This window comes from Periplaneta americana, chromosome 2, assembly GCF_040183065.1.
Source record: "Periplaneta americana isolate PAMFEO1 chromosome 2, P.americana_PAMFEO1_priV1, whole genome shotgun sequence".
In the NCBI taxonomy this organism is placed as follows: Eukaryota; Metazoa; Arthropoda; class Insecta; order Blattodea; family Blattidae; genus Periplaneta; species Periplaneta americana.
Window position 1 is genome coordinate 136306436 of NC_091118.1, and position 27419 is coordinate 136333854.

Consider the following 27419-nt stretch of genomic DNA (forward strand, 5'->3'; position numbering starts at 1 on the left):
GTCATTTTTCTGAGAAGAGTAATAACACTGAACAATAAATTTTTACTTTTTGTCTTGCTCCGAAATAAAAATAAGTGAAAATTACTAATATGTGTGCCCTAAATCTGAATTTAAAATCCAAATTACCCCATCACGTACCATTTTCCGGGAAAAATGAATCGTATTTTTTTTAATATTCTTTATTTTTTATTTTTCACTGCTACTGATAAAATTACAAAACACTAGGGTTTCAAAATGTCTCATAATACTTGAAAAATGTGTACTGGATACAAAAATGATGTTATAGTTTAAAACACAACAATAAAAATAATTCATGCGTATAATGAGAAAAATCTCGGAATTTAAACTTACTGGTACCATTTAAAATAATTTTCTGGATGACTTGTGTTTTTAACTAGCACCTTGACTGTCTTTTAAAAGGAACCAACAATAATATGCAAGCATGCTGGATGATGATCTTCTTTTATATCGCCTTTCCATTTCAGATATTTCTTGATGAAATCTTTCCCCATGCTCATCGCTTACTGCTCCAAGGTTAGGAGGAAATAAATCGAAATGAGAATGTAAAAAATGTATTTTGAGAGACATATTACATTCCATTTTATCATACGCACTTAACATGTTTTCCATAACAAGTTCTATATAGTTGCCTGCCCTAGAATTTCCAAGGAAATTTGAGCAAACATCTTTGAAAGCGCGCCATGACATTTTCCTGTAACGGAAAGTTTTTCCTCAAATAAAGAGTCAGCCATAACTTTGAGAATTTGTGGATCGATGAAAATGCCCTCTTTTAATTTGTCTTCCGCAAACAGGTAAACTTTTATTTTAAATATTAAAAACCACACCCTTGTTTGTTCATTGCGTAGATCTCACTTTGAACTGTTATGAAATTTACTGAATAGAAGGGACCAATATCTGTTTATTTATTAGAAGTATAAAAGAACATACCAACAACCATAAGAAACCGGAAATAAGTCATAAACTCATAAAATGCATTTACTTTTTTATTGGTTTATAACCCCCAACCCGCGCCAGATGTTTCCTGGGAGAGCGCTTATCAAAAAGTTAAATCATAGTAGCTATATCTTAAAAACCTTACGTGATACGAAGAAAAGAGATGCATTTTCGGATTCAGTGCACGCCAAGCCATAAGGGACCCATTGTTTTAAATTGGAGCAAAATTCTTGTTGTTCAGTGTAATTAGAAATGATACAATTAATATTATGGACACAATCAACAATCAGAAATGATACAATTAAGGAATATGATATATGTGATGAATTAATTACATTTGCAATGATTTTTTGAGAGCAGTGGTTGCAATTTCGTCTGTTAGTGAATTTGGTTCACCATTTTTTTTCTAAATTTTTCGGAAGAATTAGGAATGACACAACACCCAATAAGAATAAAACATCCAGATGACGATGATTTTTTAATCAACCGTTGAATCGCAGATGTTTTTTTTTTTTCCACATGAACTCCTTTAGATTAATGACGTCATAAATTGAAAAGTCATATTGAGTTCAGATAAGTTTGTGAATGATAATATCAGATAATTAGTTTTTATTTTCAGTCAATCACTTGTCATGTCAAGATGGCAAAAGTAGATTCTGTTACATCAAGTTACAAATATTAATATACATCACGAATATTTTCGACTTACTTTTCAAGTCATCTTCAGGTGATAGTTTACTAACAAACAAGTACATTTGAACGTAGGTGAAAAATATAAAGATAAAACACACTTATAAAACACAAGTAAAAAGTTTAATCATGCTTACTTTTCTTAAAGTGGTTAAATGGCGTTCATGGTATTAAAATAACATTCAGATAGAAAATCTTCCAGTAAATGTAGTTATAATTATATAGTATATTAAAATGCCAGAGTTGTAAAAATTAAAATAGTTTGAAAATTATTATTATGTGAAAACTGAAGGCTAAGGCTTGTTCATTATAAAGTTCAATATGTTGGAAGACTGTAGTAAAATGGATGTGAAAGAAATTCTCGGTCTATTTGCCGCGGTGAGAGGCATAATATGAAAGGTGTACAGTAGAGGATTCGAACCCTCGAACTTCGAACGCGCCGCCTAAAGGTAGCGCACCTTAGACCGCGTAGCGACAAATATTAAAAAATCACTGGTTTATACTTATTTATCAAACACATTCACGCTATTGGTTTACATTAAATTTAATGAGTGAAATGGAGTAAAATTCTTCCATTATAATGCATGCAATCATTTTGCGACGTAGCTGTACGGAAATGAATTTGAAGGTATTTTATGAGCAGTCCTGATAATATTGATATAGATGTTTCCTTGTGTAATTACATTTGTGGTATACACGTGAACAAATAGCATATCATAATTTAGTATGGTCCTGCGGCACTGTCATAGATAGCTTCACTCGTATAAAAGCAGCGGTGCTGCTTGTCTGTGACTTAGTGTTTGCGAGTTCGAGGTACCGTCGCTTTCTTCGCTCAAGTGCGCAAATATGGAGGGGGCGTCCGTTACAGCTTTCCGCCTGTCTGTTTTACTTCTCACGCTTCTCGTCGCAGACGGGTATGTACCGCTATGATGTGACCGGCTTTCTGCTCGGTTTTGTTTCTACAATTGAAGGGTTCAGAGCCATAGTGGGCCAAGCGCCATGTTTTAAAAACGGAAAAGGCAAGGGTTAAAGTTAAGGGAATATCATACATAGTTTAATGAAGATTGACATATCATTTAGTTTGAATGTGTATACTTTATATTACTTGCTATATGTTTCCATTGAATTATAGTGATAACTACATTTTAACTCTTGTTTTCTACGGTTTTAGTAAATGCCGCTTGGCCCACTATGGTTGTGAACCCTTCAATTGAACATTGCAAATCTACAACAATCTAGTTAATCAAAGCACGAGAATACAAGAATATAAGAACATAGACAATATTATCTTCACATCAGGCATTTTCATTGAATCAATTATTGTACTAATACAAAAGTTTTACTTAAAATTGTAAGGCGTACGAACTGAATATATATATATATATATATATATATATATATATATATATATATATATATATATATATATATATATATATATATAACCAATGGCGGGTACTTGGCTGGCTTTATATGTGTGATTGAAAAAAAAAATATTATACAATAGATTCGTTTAGTGTCCATTCATATTTCATTATTACATTCCTTTCACGAATAGTCAATAATTTTTTGAGTAACTTTCTGATGACATGATTCTTGACTAGACTGCTAACTTTGTGTTCTCAGAACATTAATATATTCAAAATTATCTTGTGATATAGACCTTTGTTAGGATATTCCGATTCTCAAGTACGTATGTTGGAAAACAAATAAATTAGAGAGTACAGAACTAGATAAGCACGTGTCTCCTCTGGTGTACATGTGCAATTATTTCTCATTATCATTATTACTTTTATTATTTTATTTTTCCGTCTCCGAATATTTTGAATTGATTTATTTATAACTTTGTGTACGTATTATGTCAAGATTTTATTTAGGTTTCTAGTATTTATAAAACTGCTTAGGGAACTTGTTTTAATTTTTGTTCTCCATGTATCCGGTACATTCTGATTGATGTTATGTATTTTTAAATCAGAATGAATATGTCTAATGTAATTTGCCTTTAATATCCACAACTATTTATAATGCGATCCGTCCTTTTACAGCCCGAATTGAGTTAGTTTTTTATGTTATTTAGTGAGAGTTCAACATTTTATTCTGCACAAAATATTAAAGTTTCTGAATTTTTAAATAGAAATCTTTAAAAATTATTAACTCTTTAAATATTACAAATTGAAAATCACAGATTTGTTCCAAGATGTGTCTCACAAAATCTCTCTTTTTTTATCTTTTTCTATACTGATATTTGAAGGTTCTGATATTAAAGGGAGTAGTTCATTCTCAAAATAATCTTCCGTTTGTAGCACATTATCATAACATAAACATTTACAAACAATAGACTAAGTTAATTACCGAGCGGGCGTGGTAAAGGGCTGGCCTTACATTCGGGAGGTTCGGGGTTCGATCCCAGGGGCCGGCAATCCTAACTGAGATTTTTCATGGTTTTCTCAGTTATTTCCAGGCAAATGCCGGGATTGTACCTCTTGAAAGTCCGGCCATGGACGGCGATCCTTCCCTTAATCCTTTCATATGTGTGAGTGAATGTTGTGTAATGTCTTAAATGTTTGTGTTGTATCGGAGGTGGCCCTGGCATTGAGTTGATCCCTCATCCGGGGAGGTCCTCCATGTCCTGCTATGTATGTGATCCAATAGATTAATTCCTCTCCCGACAGGTCGCGGCCCTGTAAGGCCCGTGTGGCGTGGGTCGTATAAATGAACCTAAAAGGGAGAGGTTAAACTAAGGTAAAGAAAGAAAGAAAGAAAGAAAGAAAGAAAGAAAGAAAGAAAGAAAGAAAGAAAGACTAAGTTAATTAATTTTGATAAATTTTGTTGAATTAATTTAATTAACTCTAATTTAATTTTCTAATATATCCTATGTAAAGTTGATAGATTTACATAGTTATCATTACATATAGTTACCTGTGTGAACATTTTAAGTCAGTGATTCATTTATTCCTGGTGTGACAGAATTAGTGGCGAATAAGTGAGTGTGAACTAATCAGTTAATCATAATATGATAGGTTAAGTCACAAAAGTGATTGTGTATTATCACTCCGTGCAAAAATGAGAAGTTCTATGTTAAAATTTTCAGTGGACTGGGCTTCGTATCATTTTCAATATATCTCCAAGATTCCTAATTTATCCAGTACCGGATACACTGCAACATGTTGGTTTATTGTTCATATCTTTATGTTTTATAATCTATTTCGCGTTTTGTCTGTCCGAGGCCTAGTCCGCAAATAAATTTATTCCGGAAGCGAGGAAACTGGTAGAGCGAAATATTGCTAATAAATAAATACTGTTTCTTCCTATTTCATTCAAGCACACGTTTATTGTTGTGCCATAAATCTACTGAACACGATCCCCCTGCTCTATTTCCTTTCCGGTCTAATTTAGAGGCACTCTATATATTACAATGCCTCGATCGGGTTTGAACTCGCAAACGTCGAATGAGATAGCAACCATGGTAATACCTATGATAGTATCAAAGGACTCTCTTATGCTAAGGACAGTTTACCATTCGGAATTCGTGGAGTGTTCATGCTCACAAAGAAATATATTAACGAAACTAACAGAGTAATTACGATCCATAATTTAAGAACTTAAAATAATTACTTTTATTAATCTGTTATAGAACGCAATGCATAATACAGAATGTCTCTAAATTAGACAGACAAACTTCGGTTCGGATACACAACCTTCTTTAAAGCACTTTTTGTTAAGGCACAAATGGGCTGTGTTGTTTCGTTTTACGTAATTAATTAGGCAATCTTATTGGACGACACTGGGGTAATCAGTTGTTTGAAAATTAAGTAATTACTTTAAAGAACAAATCATTAATGTTACAGCTATTTATTTTACCTAAAATACAGAAAAACAAAGCAAACAAAAAGAAAGAGAAGACACTTACTGTAGTGTTAAATTAACAGTACGAACCCAATACACTACAGACCACTTGTTCCTTAACAAAACGTGTTAAAAATATATTATCTATCCGCTGCCAAAGTTTTCGGTCTAATTTAGAGACACTCTATATACTGTACAAGTAATTATACAGATATCCTGTTCGGATACAAATGAGGCAATAACTTAGAATTTAAAATCAGAACAACTTTGTTCTTATCGCCTCTTTTTATGACCATATTACGAACTTCATTGCCTACAGATCGTTAAAATATTTAAGTGGGATTTATTACTAATTGCAATCCGAAATGCCTGCTAATTTGTTTTCCAGAAATATGCGATTATTTTTATCCATTGGCGGGTACTTGAATTTACGTCATTCACCAAAACGTCCACCACACTATGAGCGACACGCCGAAGCTGTAGTTATTTTTGCCGCCATAAGCTTTGCCTTCAGTGCACCATTGAAGGCGAACTACATAGCACCGCATGATGATAATTAATGGAGCAATGGTGGAATTCTGGTTGGGGAAACGGGTGTAGCTGCCCATCGAATCGTACCACCACACTGTCTTTGTCCACCACATATTCCATTTGGACTCTAACCCTAGTTCTCAGAATGGGAAGCCGGTGCTCTAGCCTTTCGACTATAGGCCTAATCGTGAAATAAAATTTCTTTGAATAGAGAAAACAAACGTGTCACATTGGAAATAAATCTCATCCCATTGTTACAATGTGAACAGTTGATTATTATTACTTCTGGGGGGATATTCTTTCTTTAATCTCTTTCATTGTCTTCACAGAAGGTGACGGAGAAGAAACCTGTCCTCATTTTGAATGAATGTAATATTCCTAATATAAGGATTTAGCATACATACATACATACATACATACACATAATCACAGTTGTAATATAATATATATATATATATTTTTTTTTCTTGGGTTATTTTTTTACGACGCTGTATCAACATCTAGGTTATTTAGCGTCTGAATGATATGAAGGTGATAATGCTGGTGAAATGAGTCCGGGATCCAGCACCGAAAGTTACCCAGCATTTGCTCGTATTGGGTTGAGGGAAAACCCCGGAAAAAACCTCAACCAGGTAACTTGCCCCGACCGGGATTCGAACCCGGGCCACCTGGTTTCGTGGCCAGACGCGCTGACCGTTACTCCACAGGTGTGGACTATATATATACATATATATATATATATATATATATATATATATATACAGAGTGTTTCAAAAGTGAGGGTAAAAAATTTAGGGATGAGAAGTAAAACCGAAGACAAGCAAAAAGGTTTCAATAAACATGGGTCCACAAATTAGCCTTTTACGAGATAATGTCAATTCCTCCCTCCTAGTTGGGGCCGTCAATGAATCGAGACTCTGAATATGGTAAAGCGGCAACATTCATGCTTCGTACGTATGCCGCACTCTCCCCATCCCATTTCCAACAATAAGAGTGAGACGATATGGTGGACGGTGGATAGGCAGAGGAGGACCTGCACCTAGATCACCGGATTTTAATCCTTTGGATTTTCGTGTACGGGGTTATGCAAAAAGTCTAGTTTACAGATATCACATCTGAATAATTGCAGCATCGGATTGTAGATGCCTTCCTGCAAATAATGAATGATCCAGGATTGCTCGAGCGCATTCTTGGGTCTTTGCGGAGAAGACTAGACAGGTGCATTCAAATGCATGGTCAGCATTTTGAACACCTGCTATAAAATTCCTCAGTTAACATGTTCATATTGTACTGTACCTTGTTTATCTACAAACTTTACTGTTGTTCAAACAAACACTTTTGTGTATATTCAATCACATTTATGTGGTGTTGGAGCCAAAATTATGAATTTTACTGTCTCGTGATTGATAAATTAAATAAAATTGTCACTGCTTTTGTTGGAATTAGTACTTTAGTATTCAGCGAGTCCCAAACAGCATAAAGTGGCATTATCTGATAAAAGGTTTATTTGCGGACTCATGTTTACTGGAACTTTTTTGCTTATTTTCGTTTTTACTTCTCATCCATAAATTTTTAACCATCACTTCTGAAACACCCTGTGTAATAGGCTATATACATACCGTATGTTTTTCTGGAAATTTAACATTGCCGTCAGAAACCTATGTATAAAAACAATGAAGAAATAACTTAATCAGTGGGCCATTTCAGAAATTAGTAGGGTTTGACAATTTTAAAACAATACAGCATCATTTATGATTATTAAGTCAATGCCTTATGTTCTCTTGTTTTATAAATTGTCTTAGTCTGCTAATTTCTAAACTCCGATTAATTTATTTCTTCATTGTTTTAAGTTCTATACCCAGGAAAACACACGTTATATAACATAACAGTAAGGAAAGTTTATTTTGTCATTGTATGATGCATCTTGCTAATTGAAACACAAAAGTAATTAAAATTATTTCTTATGAAACAGAAATTATTATGAAAAGAAACATATTTACAAATATATAAATAATGGCAATAATAAATATTCGGTTTATCATTCCATCATAAACTATTCTGTAAAAAAACTGTGATTTTTCTGTTGTAGTCTATTAAATATTGGATAACATAATTTAGACTTTGAAGTATGTAGTACAAATTTCCTGCCATTATGGAAAGGATGCAGGATAAAGGTACTCTTAATTTGTACTTTTTTTGTTTTATCTTCTTTTTTAAATGCTGTCCCGTTTTTGTTTTTGATTAAATCAACAACGAAATATGGGTGAAGTAAAATTTCATCAATATTTCTATTTAATCCAACTGAATTGTTATAGATACTTACAGAAATTGTCAAATTTAAATAATTATTTAAATTTACTACATAGGCCTACGGAATTAATATAATTGTGTTTCATTTACGAGTATATAATCTTTAACATATACATTAATAATTTCATTGGACATTAAATTTATCAGTAAGTAAAGTAGGTTAAGTAAGTCAATTTTAAATAATATACCTTTGTGAATTTTACTGCTTTGCGTTGACCTTGTCTGACAACACGAATACATCAAAAGTTTAAAGTAAAATGGAAAGAAACGTGCACACTCAAATGCAGCAATTGCACAGGCTGGGTGAAACATTTCTCTTACCTCAAAATGTCGTACTAACCATTAACAACAATAATAAATACTCGGTTTATCATTCGATCATAAACTATTCTGTCAAGAATCGTGAGTTGTCTGCCGTACTAGATATTGAATATAATTTAGAGTTAAAATTCAAGGCGTTGGAGAAAGCGCAATAAATAAGAGGGGAAATGAAGTGAATATGTTGCAATGATTTGCACTTAGATATTTCGATATTAATTGGCTTGTGTCGCCTGCATGTGACGAATTATGCATTTCATTTAATTCAGAGTATTATTAATATTATTTTACTTGACACTGTAAAGATTTTATATCATAATTTACTCAAACAATATCACTTAACCAAGAGAGGTGATTCATATGGTATCGTCTGAGACTCGCATTCGGAAGGTCCCGAGTTCGATCCCCGGTGCCGATCTATCTACTCGAGGTTTTTTCCATGGTTTTCTTCAACTGAACATACTTAATTTTCAGTTAAATAAAGGCGAATTCAAGAAATAACAGATACAGTACCACATTGCCAACCTACATACAGTCGCGATATGATCTTGTAGTTAAAGCGACTAAACTCAAATAAGCACAGATAAAAAAAAATCACTTGCTCGACTCACAATAAATTCTCCTCATACACATTGAAATCTGTATTTAGGAAATTTTAATATTATTAAAGTAAAAAATAAATTTTTCCTGTATCACATTTTATAAAGATATTTAATAATTGTGAAATCCCGAAAAGAAAAAGTATATGATTATGTCCCTTGACCAGAATATTGTATGAAATGGAAATATAAAAATTGGAGATTTATCCTTCGAAAAGGTGGAAAAATTGAAATATCTTGGAGCAACAGTAACAAATATAAATGACACTCCAGAGGAAATTAAACGCAGAATAAATATGGGAAATGCCTGTTATTATTCGGTTGAGAAGCTTTTGTCATCTAGTCGCTGTCAAAAAATCTGAAAGTTAAAATTTATAAAACAGTTAGATTACCGGTTATTCTGTATGGTTGTGAAACTTGGACTCTCACTTTGAGAGAGGAACAGAGATTAGGGGTATTTGAGAAAAAGGTTCTTAGGAAAATATTTGGGACTAAGAGGGATGAAGTTACAGGAGATTGGAGAAAGTTACACAACGCAGAACTGCACGCATTGTATTCTTCACCTGACATAATTAGGAACATTAAATCCAGACGTTTGAGAGGGGCAGGACATGTAGCACGTATGGGAGAATCCAGAAATACATATAGAGTGTTAGTTGGGAGACCGGAGAGAAATAGACCTTTGGGGAGGCCGAGACCTAGATGGGAGGATAATATTAAAATGGATTTGAAGGAGGTGGGATATGATGATAGAGACTGGATTAATCTTACACAGGAAAGGGACAGGTGATGGGCTTATGTGAGGGGGGCAATGAACCTTCGGGTTCCTTAAAAGCCATTTGTAAGTAAGTAAGTATTTAATAATAATTTGAAGAATATTGAGGGAAATTCTCTCGTATTATTTTGACGAAGTTCTTAAAATCCTCCACTTGAAAACCAAAACAGGAAAAGTGCTAATGAGAATGCCTCATTCAACAAAATTCAGGAAATAGCTTAATATAAAAGTTCTATGATGATTACATAAACTGCCTACTACTGGTATGTATCCAATTATAATTATCTGAAGTGTAAATATTTAAAATCGAGTAGTTTTGGAATGTTTTTTTCTTTAATTTGTACACTTTGTTTTATTAAATAAATATAGGCTGTGCGCATATCGAAAACAATTTAATTTTATGTGACCTCCATGCAAATGTAGGAGCGAAAAGAGTAGCAGAATAGTCTGACAGAGAGATTTCTAGCGGCATTACGAAAAATGATGATTAGGACTTTTTTTATATGACACTCGGGCCTTCAGTATTTTGTATTGAATTGTGTAAGACAAGCCGAGGTAGCTTTGTCGGGAGAGTGGTGCACCATGAAGTGGAAGAGTATGAGTTGAGAACCAGGTGAAACGGGGATTTTTCATCTCGTCATATTTTCGAAAACGCACAGAGATCCACAAAATTGAGTAGGTCTATAGAGTCCTCCTCGGATGTCAAACTAATAGATTACACTTTTTTTTTCGTATTTTTTTCCTTAACATTTTTCTAAGTAGGCGTACAGTGCCTAGCTTTAGTGGAATAATGACCCACAGAGTGAAACAAGTGGTCAGCCGGCTTGGATTTCACACAATTTCTTACCCACTACCCGAAGTTCCTCTAGAAATAATGGGAATTCTTATGCCTTTCCGTAGGTCATTTCTCCCTTAGTCCCATTGATTCCGATTCAGGAGTGTCATTTAAGGGGAGAAAATTAATAACTGAGTAATACTACTAAAGAAAACACGTGATAACTGTACTTTACATATTAAAATATTCCACTTTGATAAACGCTTAAGAAATAAAAGATGAAAAAGTTAATAACTTTGCTCTAATGAAACGAGCATTACATTTTGCTACATTAGTGGTTGTTATCTATTGAGCATAAATTTTTTATTTTATTTTAGTAGGTTAATTTACGGTGCTTTATCAACATTTTAGGTTATTTAGCGTCTGAATGAGATGAAGGTGATAATGCCGGTGAAATGAGTGCGGGGTCTAACACCGAAAGTTACCCAGCATTTGCTCATATTGAGGGAAAACCCCGGAAAAAACCTCAACCAAGTAACTTGTCCCGAGCGGGAACCCGGGCCACCTGGTTTCGCGGCTAGACGTGCTAACCGTTACTGTACAGATGTGGACTTGTGCATAAATATACTGTATATATATATTTATTTATTTATTTGTTAATTTAAATTAATGTTTATTAATGGAATTGTGTTCATTTGTTCGCACCCATGTCACATTAACAGCAAATGCATGTAAATTGCACATCGTATAAGTTAAAACTAGGCCTATTTATGGAAACTGGAAATGTACTGTAAAATGGGGTAAAATTGACCATTGAAACAAAACAAAAATTAAACCATATCGGCCCTATTTCTGACTTAAAATAATTAAGATACTTAAGAAATGTAGAAGAATAATGAACTTGAAAAAATATGTTCAGTGCATCTGATATCATGGCTTAAATTTGTTTATGGTCAAGTTTACCTCAGCGGTCAAGTTTACTCCAGTTTACGGTATGGAAAAATCGTTCATTTCAGAGAAATTACGTCACGCGTTATACCCCATGAGGTCTTCCCTAAAAAATCTTGCCCCTCCCCTCCCATCTCAAGCAAAAATTGAAATGATGTGCTTGTTCCGATTTCAATCCTTACTCTGAGGATGAAAGTTAGAGGGAGTATCCCTTCAACTGCCGAGGCCAAAAAGCATGGAAGTTCTACCTCCCTTTCTTTCTTCCTCCTCACTGATGTAAGTGAATACCTTGTCAAGAATGTAACAGCTGAACTCCGCATATGGGAATTCCTATCTACACGCGCAGAGACCGAAACGAGCATAGAATGTACAGTAGTTGAAAGTCCTTGTCATTGCATCCAGTGTGAGAAGCACCGACACGCGACCATGGTTCGAGCTGCAGCACTCGGTTTGGCGATAATATTACTTACGTACCTCAGGTAAGATGAAATGCAGGTGTTATAGAAATAACACGTGAGGAATTTATAAATGAGTGTGATGGAAGCCTAACTTGATTCAGAACTCATTTGTTTCAAAAGATACTTGATATTCTTCAAGAGTCTATTCTTCGTAATCATAGGCATGTCGGGACGCACGACTGACCTTCATACAGATCGTGTCTTGCAACGCCTCCACGTTATTCTGCCACCTGCGTGTAAAATCAGCATCCTCGAGAATACCGAGAAATACTTTTCAATTTCTCGTTATATTAAGTATTGAGGAAGTATTAGGTATGTTACACAAAATCGCTTTTAAGATTTTCTCAACATCCTTGGTACCAATAGTGTTTTGCCCATCGAACATTCAATACTTGATTGCAATAATCACTGTCTTATTTAAATGTACAGTAGTGGCAAAAAACCTGACCGACGGAATAATGTCTCCGAAATGAGCCACTGCGCATGTCACGCCCGCATTCACAAGACAGCGAGTAGCTAATCTATTGCAATTGTTGTAGTTTCGACTGCTGACGTAGTTCATTTCGAAAGCCATTAGAAAATAAGCTGGTAAAAGTCATGTTCTGGGAATAGTAAGTTAATTAAGTAGTAAAATATCGCTGCAATCGAAAAGTATTGGGAATAAATTTGAATGAGGAACAAAAAAAAAAAAAGTTTCCTTCCCAGGCAGGATTCGAACCACGAAAGTCTTAGTTACCAGTCTATCGTGCTCTGGAGTGAACAAGGCTCTGAAATCAGCTACAAGGGTCGGTCCGGTTTTTTTTGCCGCTATTGTACGTACTTCACTGAAATAAATTAGCATTGGCGAATTTAAATATTCGATGTAATAGGCTCAACATTCGAATTGAAGGAAGGGAAGCAGGGGAATTTACACCTTCTGGATTTTTTAATCATCTTCTGCATTTCTGTGTTCATTCTCAACCAGGGAAAGAAAATTCCTCTCTCTGAATATATGTTTTAATATTATTAGTATCACACCGGCCTCAATAGCGATATTTTCCCTAAAATTGCATTACCGAAAACTTACTTTTGTTTTCTGTGCGGCGGACAAAACATTTTCTCCTCTATAGTGAATTTGCTATAATAAGCTTATTCTGAATGTCTTTTGTCAATATGAGGAGAAGGTGGAAATATGGGCTACCATTTTGTTTTCCTCATAATAATAATGGAAAATGGTGTGGCATATTGCTTGGAAATCTTTATTGGCATACAGAGTAATTATTCATGTACAATTTTTCCAGTCTTAAAGATCAATAGTTTCAATAGATATTTGCATATAATTGCTTTTTGAAAGAAAGGCGAACTGATCTTCTATAGGTAGTAGGGTCTAAATATGGGCTACCACAAAAATTTGAAAATAAAATTGGAAAAAACAAAGAAACATAAGTAAGAAACCTGTGTCACATCAGTGACAATATTCTGTAACAAATAACGCAAATCACTATTATGAAAATACGGGACGTGTTAATGTGCTGGTAATATGGGCTACCTATCCCATATTTGACACATAACGGTAGCCCATATTAGCAGCATCGACTCATGAAGGTTTCTAAGATTATGTATGGCAATTGTTGTCCTAAATAAATATTACTGTTATGCCATGTGATAGAGCTATTCTTTATCAGTGCAACACATCAATCGTGATTTCTAGACACGAAATATATTTCTTTCAATAAAATTGAAACTACATACCTGCAAAAACTTTGAAATTTATGAAAAACACAAAGAACACACCACATCCACACCACAAAGGAAACTGGTTAGTCTCTTTGTGCACGCAGACTGATGAGCACGAGATGTACTTTTAGAGGTTTTTCGCTAGGTAATATATAGTAAAAAACGAGGTAGCCCATAGTACCACTCCTAGTCCATATTTCCACCTTCTCCTACCTGCATTTCAACATAAAAATATCCATTAATGTAAAAATAATGTGTTAAAACATTTTAGACTGTGCCATAAATACTACTTATGATTGTTTTGATAAACTTTTGTTTCAATTTTTTTCATAATACGATTTTGAAGTTGATTTGTGAATTATTATCTAGTGCCTATTAAGCATAAGGTAACATAGAAAGAGTTACCATGGTATCAGGAATTCAAAATACCATCTCAGGTGTCACAGTAATTAAAATGGACCTTAATAATAATAATAATAATAATAATAATAATAATAATAATAATAATAATATACAACTTCATAACAATAAGCTTTAAAGCCGTATATGTCATAACCAGACAGCGGATTTTCGGTCTCGATACTGAACGTTAGGTATACCTACGTCAGTTACGGGGAGGTTATTGAACTTATTGCTACGCTCCCTTCATACGCCAAGGGACATGATGTTTTATCGCTGTGTAGGGACCGAAAATCTGCTGTCTGGTTATAATAATTGATATAAATACTGTTAAAAAATATAAAATTTATATGTCAACATGAACGTCTCTCCTCTACATTTTTATCAAGATGATAGAGTTTGAAATGTGCGTAATTTGAATAATTATTTTAATTAATGTAAGCGTAGTAGGCAATCCTGGATCATTCTTTATTTTCTGGCAGGGAAACCGTACACATTATTTCTTTGGCAGTTGCGTTCAATCTACGAATATAACAGTAAAGGGCCGACGGCACATTGATCAGAAACAAAGATATATTATTATAATATTATAAATTTTTGCCTGTTGAAATTCTAACCAATATCTCAGAAATGTTCACTTCATTTACAAAAATAATAGTTACAACAAATATGTGCAACCGAAATTAAATTATTTCGACCATTGGCCAGTTAAACTAATATTGACAAACAAAGAATTAAAAAATGTACGTTGTTTCTAGATATAATTATTATTACAAAATAGAGATTGAGAATGAGGAACACCAGTTCCTATTTCAAATACACAATTATAAATCTTAAAATAAAATGGAATGTGGACAGGTCGAGACGACAGTTTTAAATTAGCTTTATATTTGTGAATATAGATCAGCTTAGTGGCCACCGTGCGTTTCTCTGTTGCACCGAAGTTGCTTTCGGATATGAGTTAGGCCTATATTTACGCTTGGGTATTTTTCGAGGTTTACCCCAAATGTAAGGTGAATGCCAGGTAGTCATAATACGAATCCTCGGCCTCATCTCACCAAATACTATTTCGCTATCATCAATCCCAACCACACTAAATAAACTAGTAATTCATGGAGTCGTTAAATAATAACTGACTATTAACAGCTTAGTGAGCTAAAACCTCGTGATTGATGATCATGGCAGTGCTGTCATGGAGGCCATACGGGGCCATACATCGTATGAGAACCTACAATTTTTTTAATTAATCGTATAGGGAAAAGAAAACTTTGTATGGAGCCATACGGCATATGGGTGCCTAAGTTTTGTACGCGGATATCTGTACAGATCTTAGATCATCTCTTGCTGTTCCTAATGCATTTTGTTTGATGTTCATAAACAAAAATTGTCCACCTGTGCAGCACTGGAATCCAGAATTATATAAAATAATGGTTGAAAAACAAAACGTGCTGCAAATACACACTCCAAGATTCATCGAGGCAAATGTGCATCTACAGTGGTGCTACATGGTGTATTCTTTAAATCAAACTTAATGTAGAATTAAAATGTAAAGTAAAACAATTTCTTTACTTCTTCTCAAATATTAAAAAAAAAACTATTAAATGACAGTCGGAAAGATAGAGAGAGGAGAGTAACATATTTCAAGGGAGAAAACCAGGGGTGGGGGGTATGGCCAAGAAAAGAATTACCATGGCAGCACTGGATGAATGGTGAAGTGAGAAAACACATAACTAAACATCTGTGTAGCGCACATTATATGCATTAAAAATAATTATCAGATAATTTGGACACATATCCCTCGGCTGGATTTGAACTCCCGATCCTCGGATCTTGTGCGAACATGGTAATCACTATACTCCGATGACGAACTACACGTGTGTAACTGAACGTAGAGAGAAACTGAATTCCTATTCCAGGTTAGGTGTCTTTGTTATCTTATTTATCCAAGTACCATTTCCAATTCTGGACGTTGGCTATCTCTTTCAGCGAACTTATCGCCGTCGCCATAAGGCTAACTAGGAGATTAGTGAATTCCTAGGAAGTTTTTCTTATGATATGGTAATGATTTAATAATTCATCAATGAAGCAATGGTGAAATGCCAGTATGAAAAACTGAGTATCCTGTGAAGACCTCCCACCAAATAAAACCTTTGTCTATTACAAAACCCAAGTGGGCCTACCGAGATTCGAACGAGGTTCTCCGGCGTGGAGAACCGATGCTCTAGCCGTTCGGCTGATACCGCGCCATGGCTCTTTGTACAGAAAGGTAATGTTACGTTACACGGAAGAGGAATGCCATTGGCCTCGCAGCGATAATATTAAGAGGAAGACCCAGCCTTGAACTGGAGGAAGAAGACGTTATAAGGAAAAGAAGGTAAAATATCTTGAAGGAACTATAGAAATGGAAAGTTCGAAATTTTTACTGGAAGAGATGTGATATAATGAAAATTAAACGATATAAGTTACATGAAATGAAAGGTTACAGGTTATCAAGTTTCATTGGGGCGAGAAAATGCAAGGAAAAGAAGCTGCGTAATACACTGCCTACCATAAATGAAAATTAGCTGTTATCATATAAATTACATTGCCACAAACTAAACTGAACAGCACTGAATGAAAGTCAGCTGTATACTAATACTCTAACATTGATGTCCCTTCAGCCAGTGTTGTCTGTTCATACTAAGAAACACATTTTAGGATGCTCCCTTTATTGAGGATGCTCCTTTACTTCTTTAGGATGCACCCACTACTATTTAGGATGCTCCCTTTATTGAGGATCCTCCTTTACTTTTTAGGATGCTCCCTTTATTGAGGATCCTCCTTTACTTTTTAGGATGCACCCACTACTATTTAGAATGGGCCCTTTATCTTTTAGAATGCTTTCTTGACTTGGAATACTTCTTTTAATTTAGGTTTTAATATTAGATTGTTATTATTATTATTATTATTATTATTATTATTATTATTATTATTACTACTTATTGTGTATACCACTGCCCCCGGGTGCTTGCACACTTGCAGTGTAAATAAATACATACATTATTATTATTATTATTATTATTATTATTATTATTATTATTATTATTATTATTGGTAGTACGAATCAACTCCTTTCCCCAATAATTTATAGTTTTAATTCTTGTAAATTTATTATTGTAATCTATGTTCTTTATTTTGTTGTTAACACAAGTACCTATTTAATTTGTACCATAGCTGTTCATTTTAATGTATTAATTGCATCACTGTGCTGGACTTTTATTGGCCAATGGCTGTTGTCCAGCACATAAATAAATAAATAAATAAATACATTATTGTGAACTGTAATTATACGATGTGAATAATTAGGACCAATCACCAGGTGTTGACCTATATGCACACATACAAAACCTTCCCTCGCTCGATCGAGGGAAAACGTACACATTACTGTATTTCTTTGGCAGTTGCGTTCGGTCTACGAGTACAAAAGTAAAAGATGAAGGTATTTACTTGAGCGACAACTATTTCCTGGTGAACGCTCTGTAGATGAAGTATCATTAAGAAGCTATCTGAAAATGGGAAATTACATATTGGCAAGCTTTAATATACTGTAAATGAGTACGGAGTTGAAGAATGGGAGATTCAAATAAATTATCAAATTTCGTGAAAATAAAGAGACAATAAATTAACATAGATTGTTAATTATTTCGCAAGGTTCGAATTAATAATTGGTTGAAAGGAATTCTCCTCCCATAATAAAATCTTATTCCAAATCGCTTTAATAAGTGTTAAATCCCTTCTTTCGAAAAAAAGAAAAAAAACAACGTATTATCATCGTTTGATTTTTTAGACATAGCAACATAAGGTAACTAATAGCCATATTGCGGTTAAGAGAGCATAATATTCGTAGGCCAACATGACAATATGGCAATATGATGATAGTGGAACAAATACGAAATGATAATGATAAGGATGGCTAAAGTATTCGGAGAAAATATGCTAAAAAATTCCTGCCCACCATGAATCATAAATGAATTGCTAAGAGTCGAATTCCAACCCTATTGATGTTAAGTTGCAGATTACTGAGTTACTGCTGAATCTGTTACTTTTAGGGGAGATGGATAAAAACCTTCTTCGGAAAGAGAGACCAGTATATCCTCCGTCTTAGATTTACAGAAAGTAACATAATTGTATCTCTGAATGAGACTTCATACAAAATGTAGGCTTACTGGCAACCTCTTCATATGAAAATTTATCAGCACTAGAGGGAGGCCAGATAATGTTAATGTCTGGCAGTTTCTGGACTGGCTGCCACCACTTGTATCTTCACCTTTAATATGATTTATTCTTTTAATTGAATCGAATTAAATTATTATTTTTCGCAATAGAATTTCAATTAATTCTTTCTGAGCAGTGACTCGTCCAAAGCACTTCACAATCGGCACTGGGCACTCAAACGAGGTGTGGCATTTGTTCCGCCACCGAGCTGACGACCGGAATTCCCACTCTTTTTCGTGCTCGCGCATTTAGCATATATCTCTCACAACTCAAGCAATTAGGATCTGTATTGTAAATTATGGTTGCAATGGACTTGCAACCTTCGCGATGATGGCGAGTAGTGTTGTTGCTGTTACTGCTGTGTATTTAAATTCAACAACGATTCAACTAATGCACTTTCAACATATTCAGAGTCCAGTTTGCTATTGAAACCGTTCAGTTTTCATTTGGCGAAAGAGAAGTTCGAAATTAAAACTTTGGCACGATCCATTCTAGCTAAAATCATTGAGCAGACTATAAAAATTTCATGGGACAAAAGAGGCTTTCGGCGTTGGCACTGCTTTAAGTGGAAAAAGACTGTATCATGAATATTTCCATTTTCCATCGTGAACTTATCAATAAGCTCGCTCATAGCAAAGAACAAAGAACTGACTTCCTTTTGAAGTAGGACTAAGTATATTCAAGGAAGATATATAATATATGTACGATATTCTTTGATATTTTAATTATTATGATTTTAATAGCAACTGATCCTGTACATTGTTATGCTTTAGACCTATTCGTAATTTCATTGTAAAAAGGAACCCCCTTCACTCATATTTTGAAATATCTTTCTCGAATACCGTGGCGGTTTTGACAGTTTGGTTGAGACTTAAACAGTTTTGTGTAAACTGAAAATTTATATATTGATTATATCCTACACAAAACTATAATAATAATAATAATAATAATAATAATAATAATAATAATAATAATAATAATAACAACAACAACAATAGACTACTTACAGAAGCACGCTACAGACAGTAATTAAGGCTCCACTCTACAAAGTCGAAATTGCGGGCTCGATTTTCGATGAGATCATGAATTTTTCCAATTGATCTAAACCTTCTGGCTGCACTACGGCATTAGAATCGTCTCACCCTCTAATAAAAATAAGTACCAGGTTGTTTTCCTTGAGAATAAAGGCAGCAAGCATGTAGGACCGACATCACTACTGTTACTAATGCCGATTGCCCGACTTAATCTCGTGTTACTGTGCGCTTCCAGACTTGTAATAGGGAGAACATTACTTTCCGTTGTCAACCAAATAAAATTATATTTTAAAAATAAAGGAGACCTGTTTGTAAAATAGTTACGAATTTCACTCCAGATTTAAAAAAAAAAAAAAAAAAAAAACATTAATTATCAAACCATTTTACTAAATACATTTCTATACAAACAAATTAAATAGCAAAGGTAATTGTCAAGTACAAGGACAGTGTGGGACGCTGTAACGTTGCGGTTAATGCGTTACGCTGGGAGTCGGAAGGTTCAATTCCCGACGGGATCATAGAATTTCTCGGCCGCACAGGATCCTGGAATTCACTCAGACTCTAACAGAAATTAGTATCAGAAACACATCTTCGGGAGTAAAAGTGGTTAACACATAGTAGGCCTTATTTACATTCCTACTTTTACTAATGATTCAGTAACACTAACTTAAATCAGAAATTTAAAAAAAAAAATGGGTAAATAATTTAATTTAGAAAAGTTATGTTATTATAGATCTTGATATAGGTACCATTTCAAGACGCAAATTCAAGCTCAAAAAGAGTAAAAAAATATCATACCATGTTACAAAAATTAAGGAATTAAATTAGACAATATACAGTAGTATAATTGCTATGGAAATGTAAGCTAAAACAGGCGCGAAGGTTGGCTAGTTATTATCTGACATGTTACAACTATGTACACAACGAACGCCACAGATCATCCTAGCCTGTCATCTTATCACCGAGAGCAGACCTACTAAATTTAGACAATAAATTATGTGTCTGCACTTAATCTCGTGTTACTGTGCGCTTCCAGACTTGTAACAGGGAGAACATTACTTTCCGTTGTCAACCAAATAAAATTATATTTTAAAAATAAAGGAGACCTCATCATTCAGATTGTTCTTCTCAAAATTGTGATTGTCCTATATTAACCGAATCCTCAGAAGTTAAGTATTTAGGCATTACGATCGACCAACACTTAGATGGAACAAATATATTACATATTTATGCAATAGATTACGTAAAACAATTTATATCTTTGTTATACTTCGGTCATATTTACCAGTTAATATTTTACGTCTCATTTATTTAGCTTTATTTCAATCCATTCTCCAGTATGGAATTTTAGGGTGGGGAAATGCTTGTAATTCTAATCTCACTCCACTAATACTTATTCAGAAAAGAATCATTACAATATGCCTTAATAAACCAATTGATTATTCATCTGAGCTTTTGTTTACTGATTTTAATGTTTTGAAAATTAAACAGATTTATTATATAGCCTTATTAATCTTCATACATAAAAACCGTAATAAATTCAAATTGTATCATCATAAATATGGAACTAAAAGATCCGATTTTATACGACTAGAGGAACCAAAGTGTTTCACAAGCACAGCTCTGAGCCATGGTACTTACTTTGGTCCAAGGTTATACAATAAAATAATTCATAAATATCCAGATTTGCAAAATTTTAGTATCAGGAATTTCAAAAATAGCGTTAGGAATTTAATTTTTAAAGAATATATATTGATTTAATATGTATATGTATTTGTATGACTTAAATTGTTAAAATTGAAATTGTATTTTTAAATTTAATTTAATCCTGTAATTTTTTTTTCTTGACCCAGTTTGTGTCAAAAAAATTATCTTTGTGTTTAGATATCTCCCTGAGCACGAGTTTTTTTACTCCTTCAGGGAAGAACTAAGATTGTATTTCTGTCAATGTTATTTTATTAACAACAATAAACAATAAACTTCAGAAGTAATTTATTCCACAATGTCAGACTAAGAGTCTTGGTACTGTATGTCTTCATCGATCATATCTAAAGGTAATAGGCCTACAAACTAACTAACCAACCACATAACGAACCAGTTGTCTACTATTTAACCAGATCCCAGTATATTCCTCTGATTATAGTTCTTTCCTGCCTACGGAACAATAATTGATCCATTTTATACGAAGGATGAAATGAGTTAAATATCCTCTGGCTGAGTAGAAACTGTATATTAAAGGATACACTGGAAGAAATGGTGAACAGAAGAAAAGTTCCGGGCAGAAGAAGATATCAGTTGATAGATGACATTAAGAGACTAAAAGGAATGCAGAAAATAGGAAAGATTGGAGAATGCTGAGCTTGCAGTAAAAGACCTGCCCTTGGGCAGAAAACTGAATGAATGAATCTGAAGTGGTTTTCCAGTTCCCCAAATACTGCAGAGACGGCTTTTACAGTTCCAGAACCACCATCAAATATTACTCGTACTTCACATACCAGCGGATCTTGCCAACTGAGCATCCTCTAACTAAGCGGTCATCAGCAGAATGCACTCTCAGGCTAGCGTCTTTTACCCGCGGATAAGAGAGGCACTAGCGTGCATCCGTGGCTGCTGACGGGTATGCTTTCTATAGGTATCCTACAAGCAAAACTCAGTTCGGACTCCTCGCGGCGCGCATGCTATACCCCTCTTACTCCCCTGTAGTAGGCTTGAGAGTATGCTAGGAACGGGAGCATACGTCATCTCGCGAGACAGTCACGCCCGCTGGTTTCTGCGTACTGAGTTTTCCTTGTTGGATGCCTTACACCTCTCCCTTCTGCAAGACGGTGCACATTACGATACACTCCTTATCCGTGACCTATTTCAGCGAGTTCTGACGACCATTGCTCTAACTAGTCAACTAGTGTCATAAACACATCATGCCAAGGATGTTCTCGACTAGCGCCATTGCACGGCAGTGAGCGTCTCACAGATTAGAATCCGTAATCTGACTAGACAAAACCATCCGGCATTACGAGAAATCATATGCCAACGTGTAATCATACTTTCTGATGGAATGAAATGATGTCCCGCAGTAGCGTCGTGACTAAAGCGTAACTCTGCGATACAAAATATCGCGAGTTCGATTCCCGATGGGGTCATGGATTTTCCCTATTGATTTAATCCTTTCAGCCGCGCTATGGCCCTACGGTTTACTCAGCCTCTAACAGAAATGAGTAGGTTTACCCACTACCGTCTTAACGTATGGGCACTCTGGGCAGTTGTCCGGAGGCTCCACGAGTATAGTGGGCTCATGTTAGTCGATGCACATACCAGAATTTAACACTAATTTTCTGACTACCGCCTCACCATTCAAATCTCCTGCGAAGTCTAGGAGAAATATTACTTGTAACGGAGAGTTGGCATGTCTGACATCATGAAGATCACTGACTTCAAGCTAATTATGAACGAATTCTCTGTAAAGAAATTCACAAATATTTGCATTGAACACTTTATCAATAATAATAATTCATGGTAATTTCATATGTCCCCCGCAGTGGCTGAGTGGCCAGACCTTCAGCCTGCCACGCAGGCGGTCCGGGTTCGAATTCTGGTCACTTATCTCATAATGACACTTGTGGAGGACAAGATCGTAGTTGGGGTTTTTCTCGGGGTTCTCCCGTTTCCCCATAACTTATTAGACATCTACATCATTCTGCCAAAATGTGTCCATTTTGTCATTATTCTATAGAATTCCGCAAACGCCAGCTGGCGACGTACGGAGGGAGCTGGCCTAGGGATTAGAGTCTACGGCAATTCGGAAGGCGGTAGTCTGCTAGCGTTTGCGTCGAGAGAGACAGATAGCGAGGGCAAGGCAGCGTACAACATTGCCACATCATACTGCAATACAAATAGCGCAGGAGAGAATTTAAATTATCAAAGGACAATAATGACCTTAGCCGTTGATTACTGTAAGCATGACACTAAACAAACCATCTTTCCTTCACTAACAATATTCTTTGCACGGTTCTCAATCCCACACCACATGCTTCTGCAAACTTTTCTTGCGCTTTGGCAACATTGTAGCCAGCATCAAGATGGCCGGCAGCGTTCTGCTCGTCAACGTTTTTAAAATAACTATACACTTTAAACACTATTTCCGCGTCTGCCTGTGCAATACTGGTCTTTTTACAGTCTCTTCTTCCATTTATTTATCTTATACACACATAGTAAATGTTAGTTTTACTTATTCAATGTATTGAAACACTCACACGTGAATATACGAACTGGGGAAGTATTAGTCGCAGACTGATTCCGATTGGTTCTACTGTACAAGCTTGTGACGTCGTCACATGTCAGAAATGCTACGGCGCATATAGCAGCTGACCGCCTTCCGAAATGCCGTCTAGTCCAGTAGAGTTGTGTGCTCGAAACCTGGGTTCGCAAAGGACCTTAGTATAGTCAGCCGGTGTGGGTTTGGAAATGCACCTAGCTTGAGGGTTAGCGCAATAGATCATGAAAGGTCGTAGTGCTGGATCGTAGTGCCCCTCCTTCCGAAATTCCATTCCATAATGTGTGCCTGTGTTATCTCCGTCAGTATGATTTACCAACCAAATACAATTTTTATGTTGAAATTTTATTTTCAAAGTTCAAGGCTCATACAGATATGTATTATCCAAACCTTTGTATTGTTTAATCTTTGCTGTACTGATTTTGCTGGTGGTACTAATAAACATAAGTTTATTTTATACACAATAATTTATATGTTTATTCCTGTTCAATTTCAACTATGGCTTAAAACTGCACAACAAATTATTTCTCAGTGCCCTATTTTAGCTACATAAGTACGATTAATTTTAAACTGAAAATTAAAGAAATTATTAAGGAAACTTAATATAGGGTTAGATAATTAATTGCTTAATATTAGTCTTATACAATATACTTGTGAATATTGGTTATAATCTTTTACAATTGTGATTGTTTTTTTTTATCACATAAGCTCGTTTTTGTAATCTGTGCTATTTTATTGCTTAGGCTATATTAATTGTTTATTTTGTCTTCTTCTTTTTGCTTATCTACAGTACGGTTTTGAACTCCCGACCAGGAGTGTTTGCTCATACGGGGGTAAATTCTTTAATTTATGTTTCTGTTTTGTTTAAATATTTAACATGTTCATTCTTGTTTTATGTAGGTTATATAATAGTTTTTAATTTATTTTTGTTTCTATTAAATTTAATATGTATTCTTGTAGTTTCCTGATTATAGTAAATTGTAACAAATGTGTCATTAAATTTGATTATAAATAAATTACAAATTTGAAATTTGTGAGTGGCTGTGTAGACAGAGCCCAGTGCACTATTGTGTCCCGGAGAATATAATGCTGTTAAGACGGCCTTGGGCTTACCAGACGGACACTCAGAACTGACGTCTGAATCCCTACTGTCATTAGTGTCGATAGTCTGTACAAGTTGGAGCTAATGGAAGTGGCTATCCTTTTTATGAAATTATGTGAATTGTGGAGAAATGTAATGTGAAATTGAAAGTGCTGATGGAATTAAATTTGTAAAGTTGAAGGAAACGGAAGAAACCCTGGAAAAACCCTCAACCACCGATTTTGTTAACTGCAAATTTTATCGTAGTCAACGTCAGGAATTGCGAAAGGTAAAAACGAGCTCTATTACTAATTGTAAGGTAGCAGAGTGGTCCTGACTAGTTTACGATTCGATGACGTAGCAGCGGATAATAATTATGCAATGACGGACTATTGAAAAACAGGTTGGCTATCTAAGCTATCTCGCACACAAAAACTGTTCTACCGTGACGCGCACTTACCTCCGAGAGGTACGAGAAAGCAGGAAGCAGCAAGCGCCCATTTCTTCTTAAGCGACGAAATATACCCAGTAATCTATCTATACTAGCGGAATCATAGCAACGGCATTCAAATCTACGTACACCTATAACGTGCAAGCGCTACTGCTGATGTTCAAGTAAATTCAGGAATATCTTTGAGATTACCTAGTGAGTGCGATCACAGGTTTCCTCTGCGGTAGCTCAGTGCTTTAGCGTGCACACGGGTTCAATCCCCGGCGCTGACTACTATGATGCTTGTTGTGCCGAAACATGAGTGAATTACAGTTGAACTACAGTCTAGTATATACAGTCACGAAGCTTGAGTTTATGAGGGTACGAGGAACAATAGACTGTGCCGGTACTATTTCGCATTGTCTTAATAAGGCGATAGTAGCGATCCTAGTGTTTAGCAACTATCTATGGATGCATATTTACTACGTATTGAGCTTCGTGACTGTATATATTAAACTATGGTAGAATCCCGATTTTCCGTCACTCTATTTACCGATTGGTGGATTATCCGACTGTCTTTCTCTCTCGCTCTTTTTTACTGTAGAAAAAAATGAAAAGTAGACTACTGAACATGGTCTACTCTTCCAGGGATCTAACTTCTATTCTAAATGTCTTCCACAGTTGTCAAAAGAAAAGGTGTTGTGCTACGAAAAAAAAGTGCAAGTATTTGAGTGGTTTGAGAAAAGAGAATCTGTGGTTCATTTCGCATCAGAATACGAAATAGGAATTACAACTGTGCACGATTTATTTAAAAACACATATAAAGTATGTAAATCTACAACATGAGACTTGTACTATTCATATTTTTCCACAGACAGCCGTCATAAAGGATTTCCTTGGCCCTTAAAAATCAGACTTAAATTAGTGAACTTCTGATCTACTACCTAGCGTGTTGAAAACTCAAGACCATGGAGGAAATTACGAAATTCTATTATGCACTTAATTTGTTTAAATCTTATATGGTACGATTTTTTCGATTAACCCCCTTAATTACCACGGACAATGAAGTTTCTGCTATAATTAATTAATTGCAAGGAAAATTGGGGCTGAGACGAAGTGTTTATGTGATCTCCAAGCCTACTGGCCACTTGTCTCATTCTGATTTTTGCCATTCCATAGAAGGGAACATAACAGAATTTTGAAGGGGAAACCAAAAATGGAAATAATCAAATAGCTATCAAAATAAGGGGGACTCCAACACGGTAACTTTTGCTTAATAGTAAAATATCATATCACTGAAGTACCACACACTTCATGCTTGTGGTAGCCACAGGTGTGACTCAGGCGGCAGTCCGTTTGCCTACTAATCCAGAGTGGATTCTATTCGCGCTTCGGTTTCTCCGAGGTTTTTTCCCACCTGCTAGGCAGATGTCAGGTAATCATACTGTGAATCTTCGCCCACATTCTGCTAAACACCATCTCGCTATCATCAATTTTTTTGTTATTTTAGTAGGTTATTTTACGACGCTTTATCAACATCTCAGGTTATTTAGCGTCTGAATGAGATCAAGGTGATAATGCCGGTGAAATGAGTCCGGGGTCCAACACCGAAAGCTACCCAGCATTTGCTCATATTGGGATGAGGGAAAACCTCGGAAAAACCTCAACTAGGTAACTTGCCCCGACCGAGAATCGAACCCGGGCCACCTGGTTTCGCGGCTAGACGCGCTAACCATTACTCCACAGGTGTGGACGCTATCATCAATTCCATCGACACTAAATAACCTAGTATTTGATACAATGTCACCGACTTAAAATATTCTTGAGTTGGACAAGATAGGAAAAGTGAGGGTTCTGTGTTTCTTTCATCATTATAAGTTGTATTCCGCCAAAGCTATCCGTTTCATCCTGCTCTTCTTTTAATTTCACATCATTAATTTCGTGTCATAAAAATAAAGTTTTAGGATAATATGCACGAGATTTGGTAATGCAGTATGTATGGAAATTACCAGCTAAGCTACTGCTTCTTTG

At 35.2% G+C, this 27419-nt stretch overlaps 1 protein-coding gene across 1 annotated transcript in view; it reads left to right on the plus strand.

The window, feature by feature from the left end:
- The first annotated feature begins 2392 nt into the window (after positions 1–2392).
- The window catches only part of LOC138694601 (regucalcin-like), a 47260-nt gene continuing 22233 nt past the window's right edge, over positions 2393–27419 (plus strand). Inside the window, exon 1 of the mRNA XM_069818500.1 lies at positions 2393–2558. Within this exon, the coding sequence (XP_069674601.1) occupies positions 2491–2558 (68 nt within the window). The 5' untranslated portion in view covers positions 2393–2490. The remainder of the gene's footprint in view (positions 2559–27419) is intronic.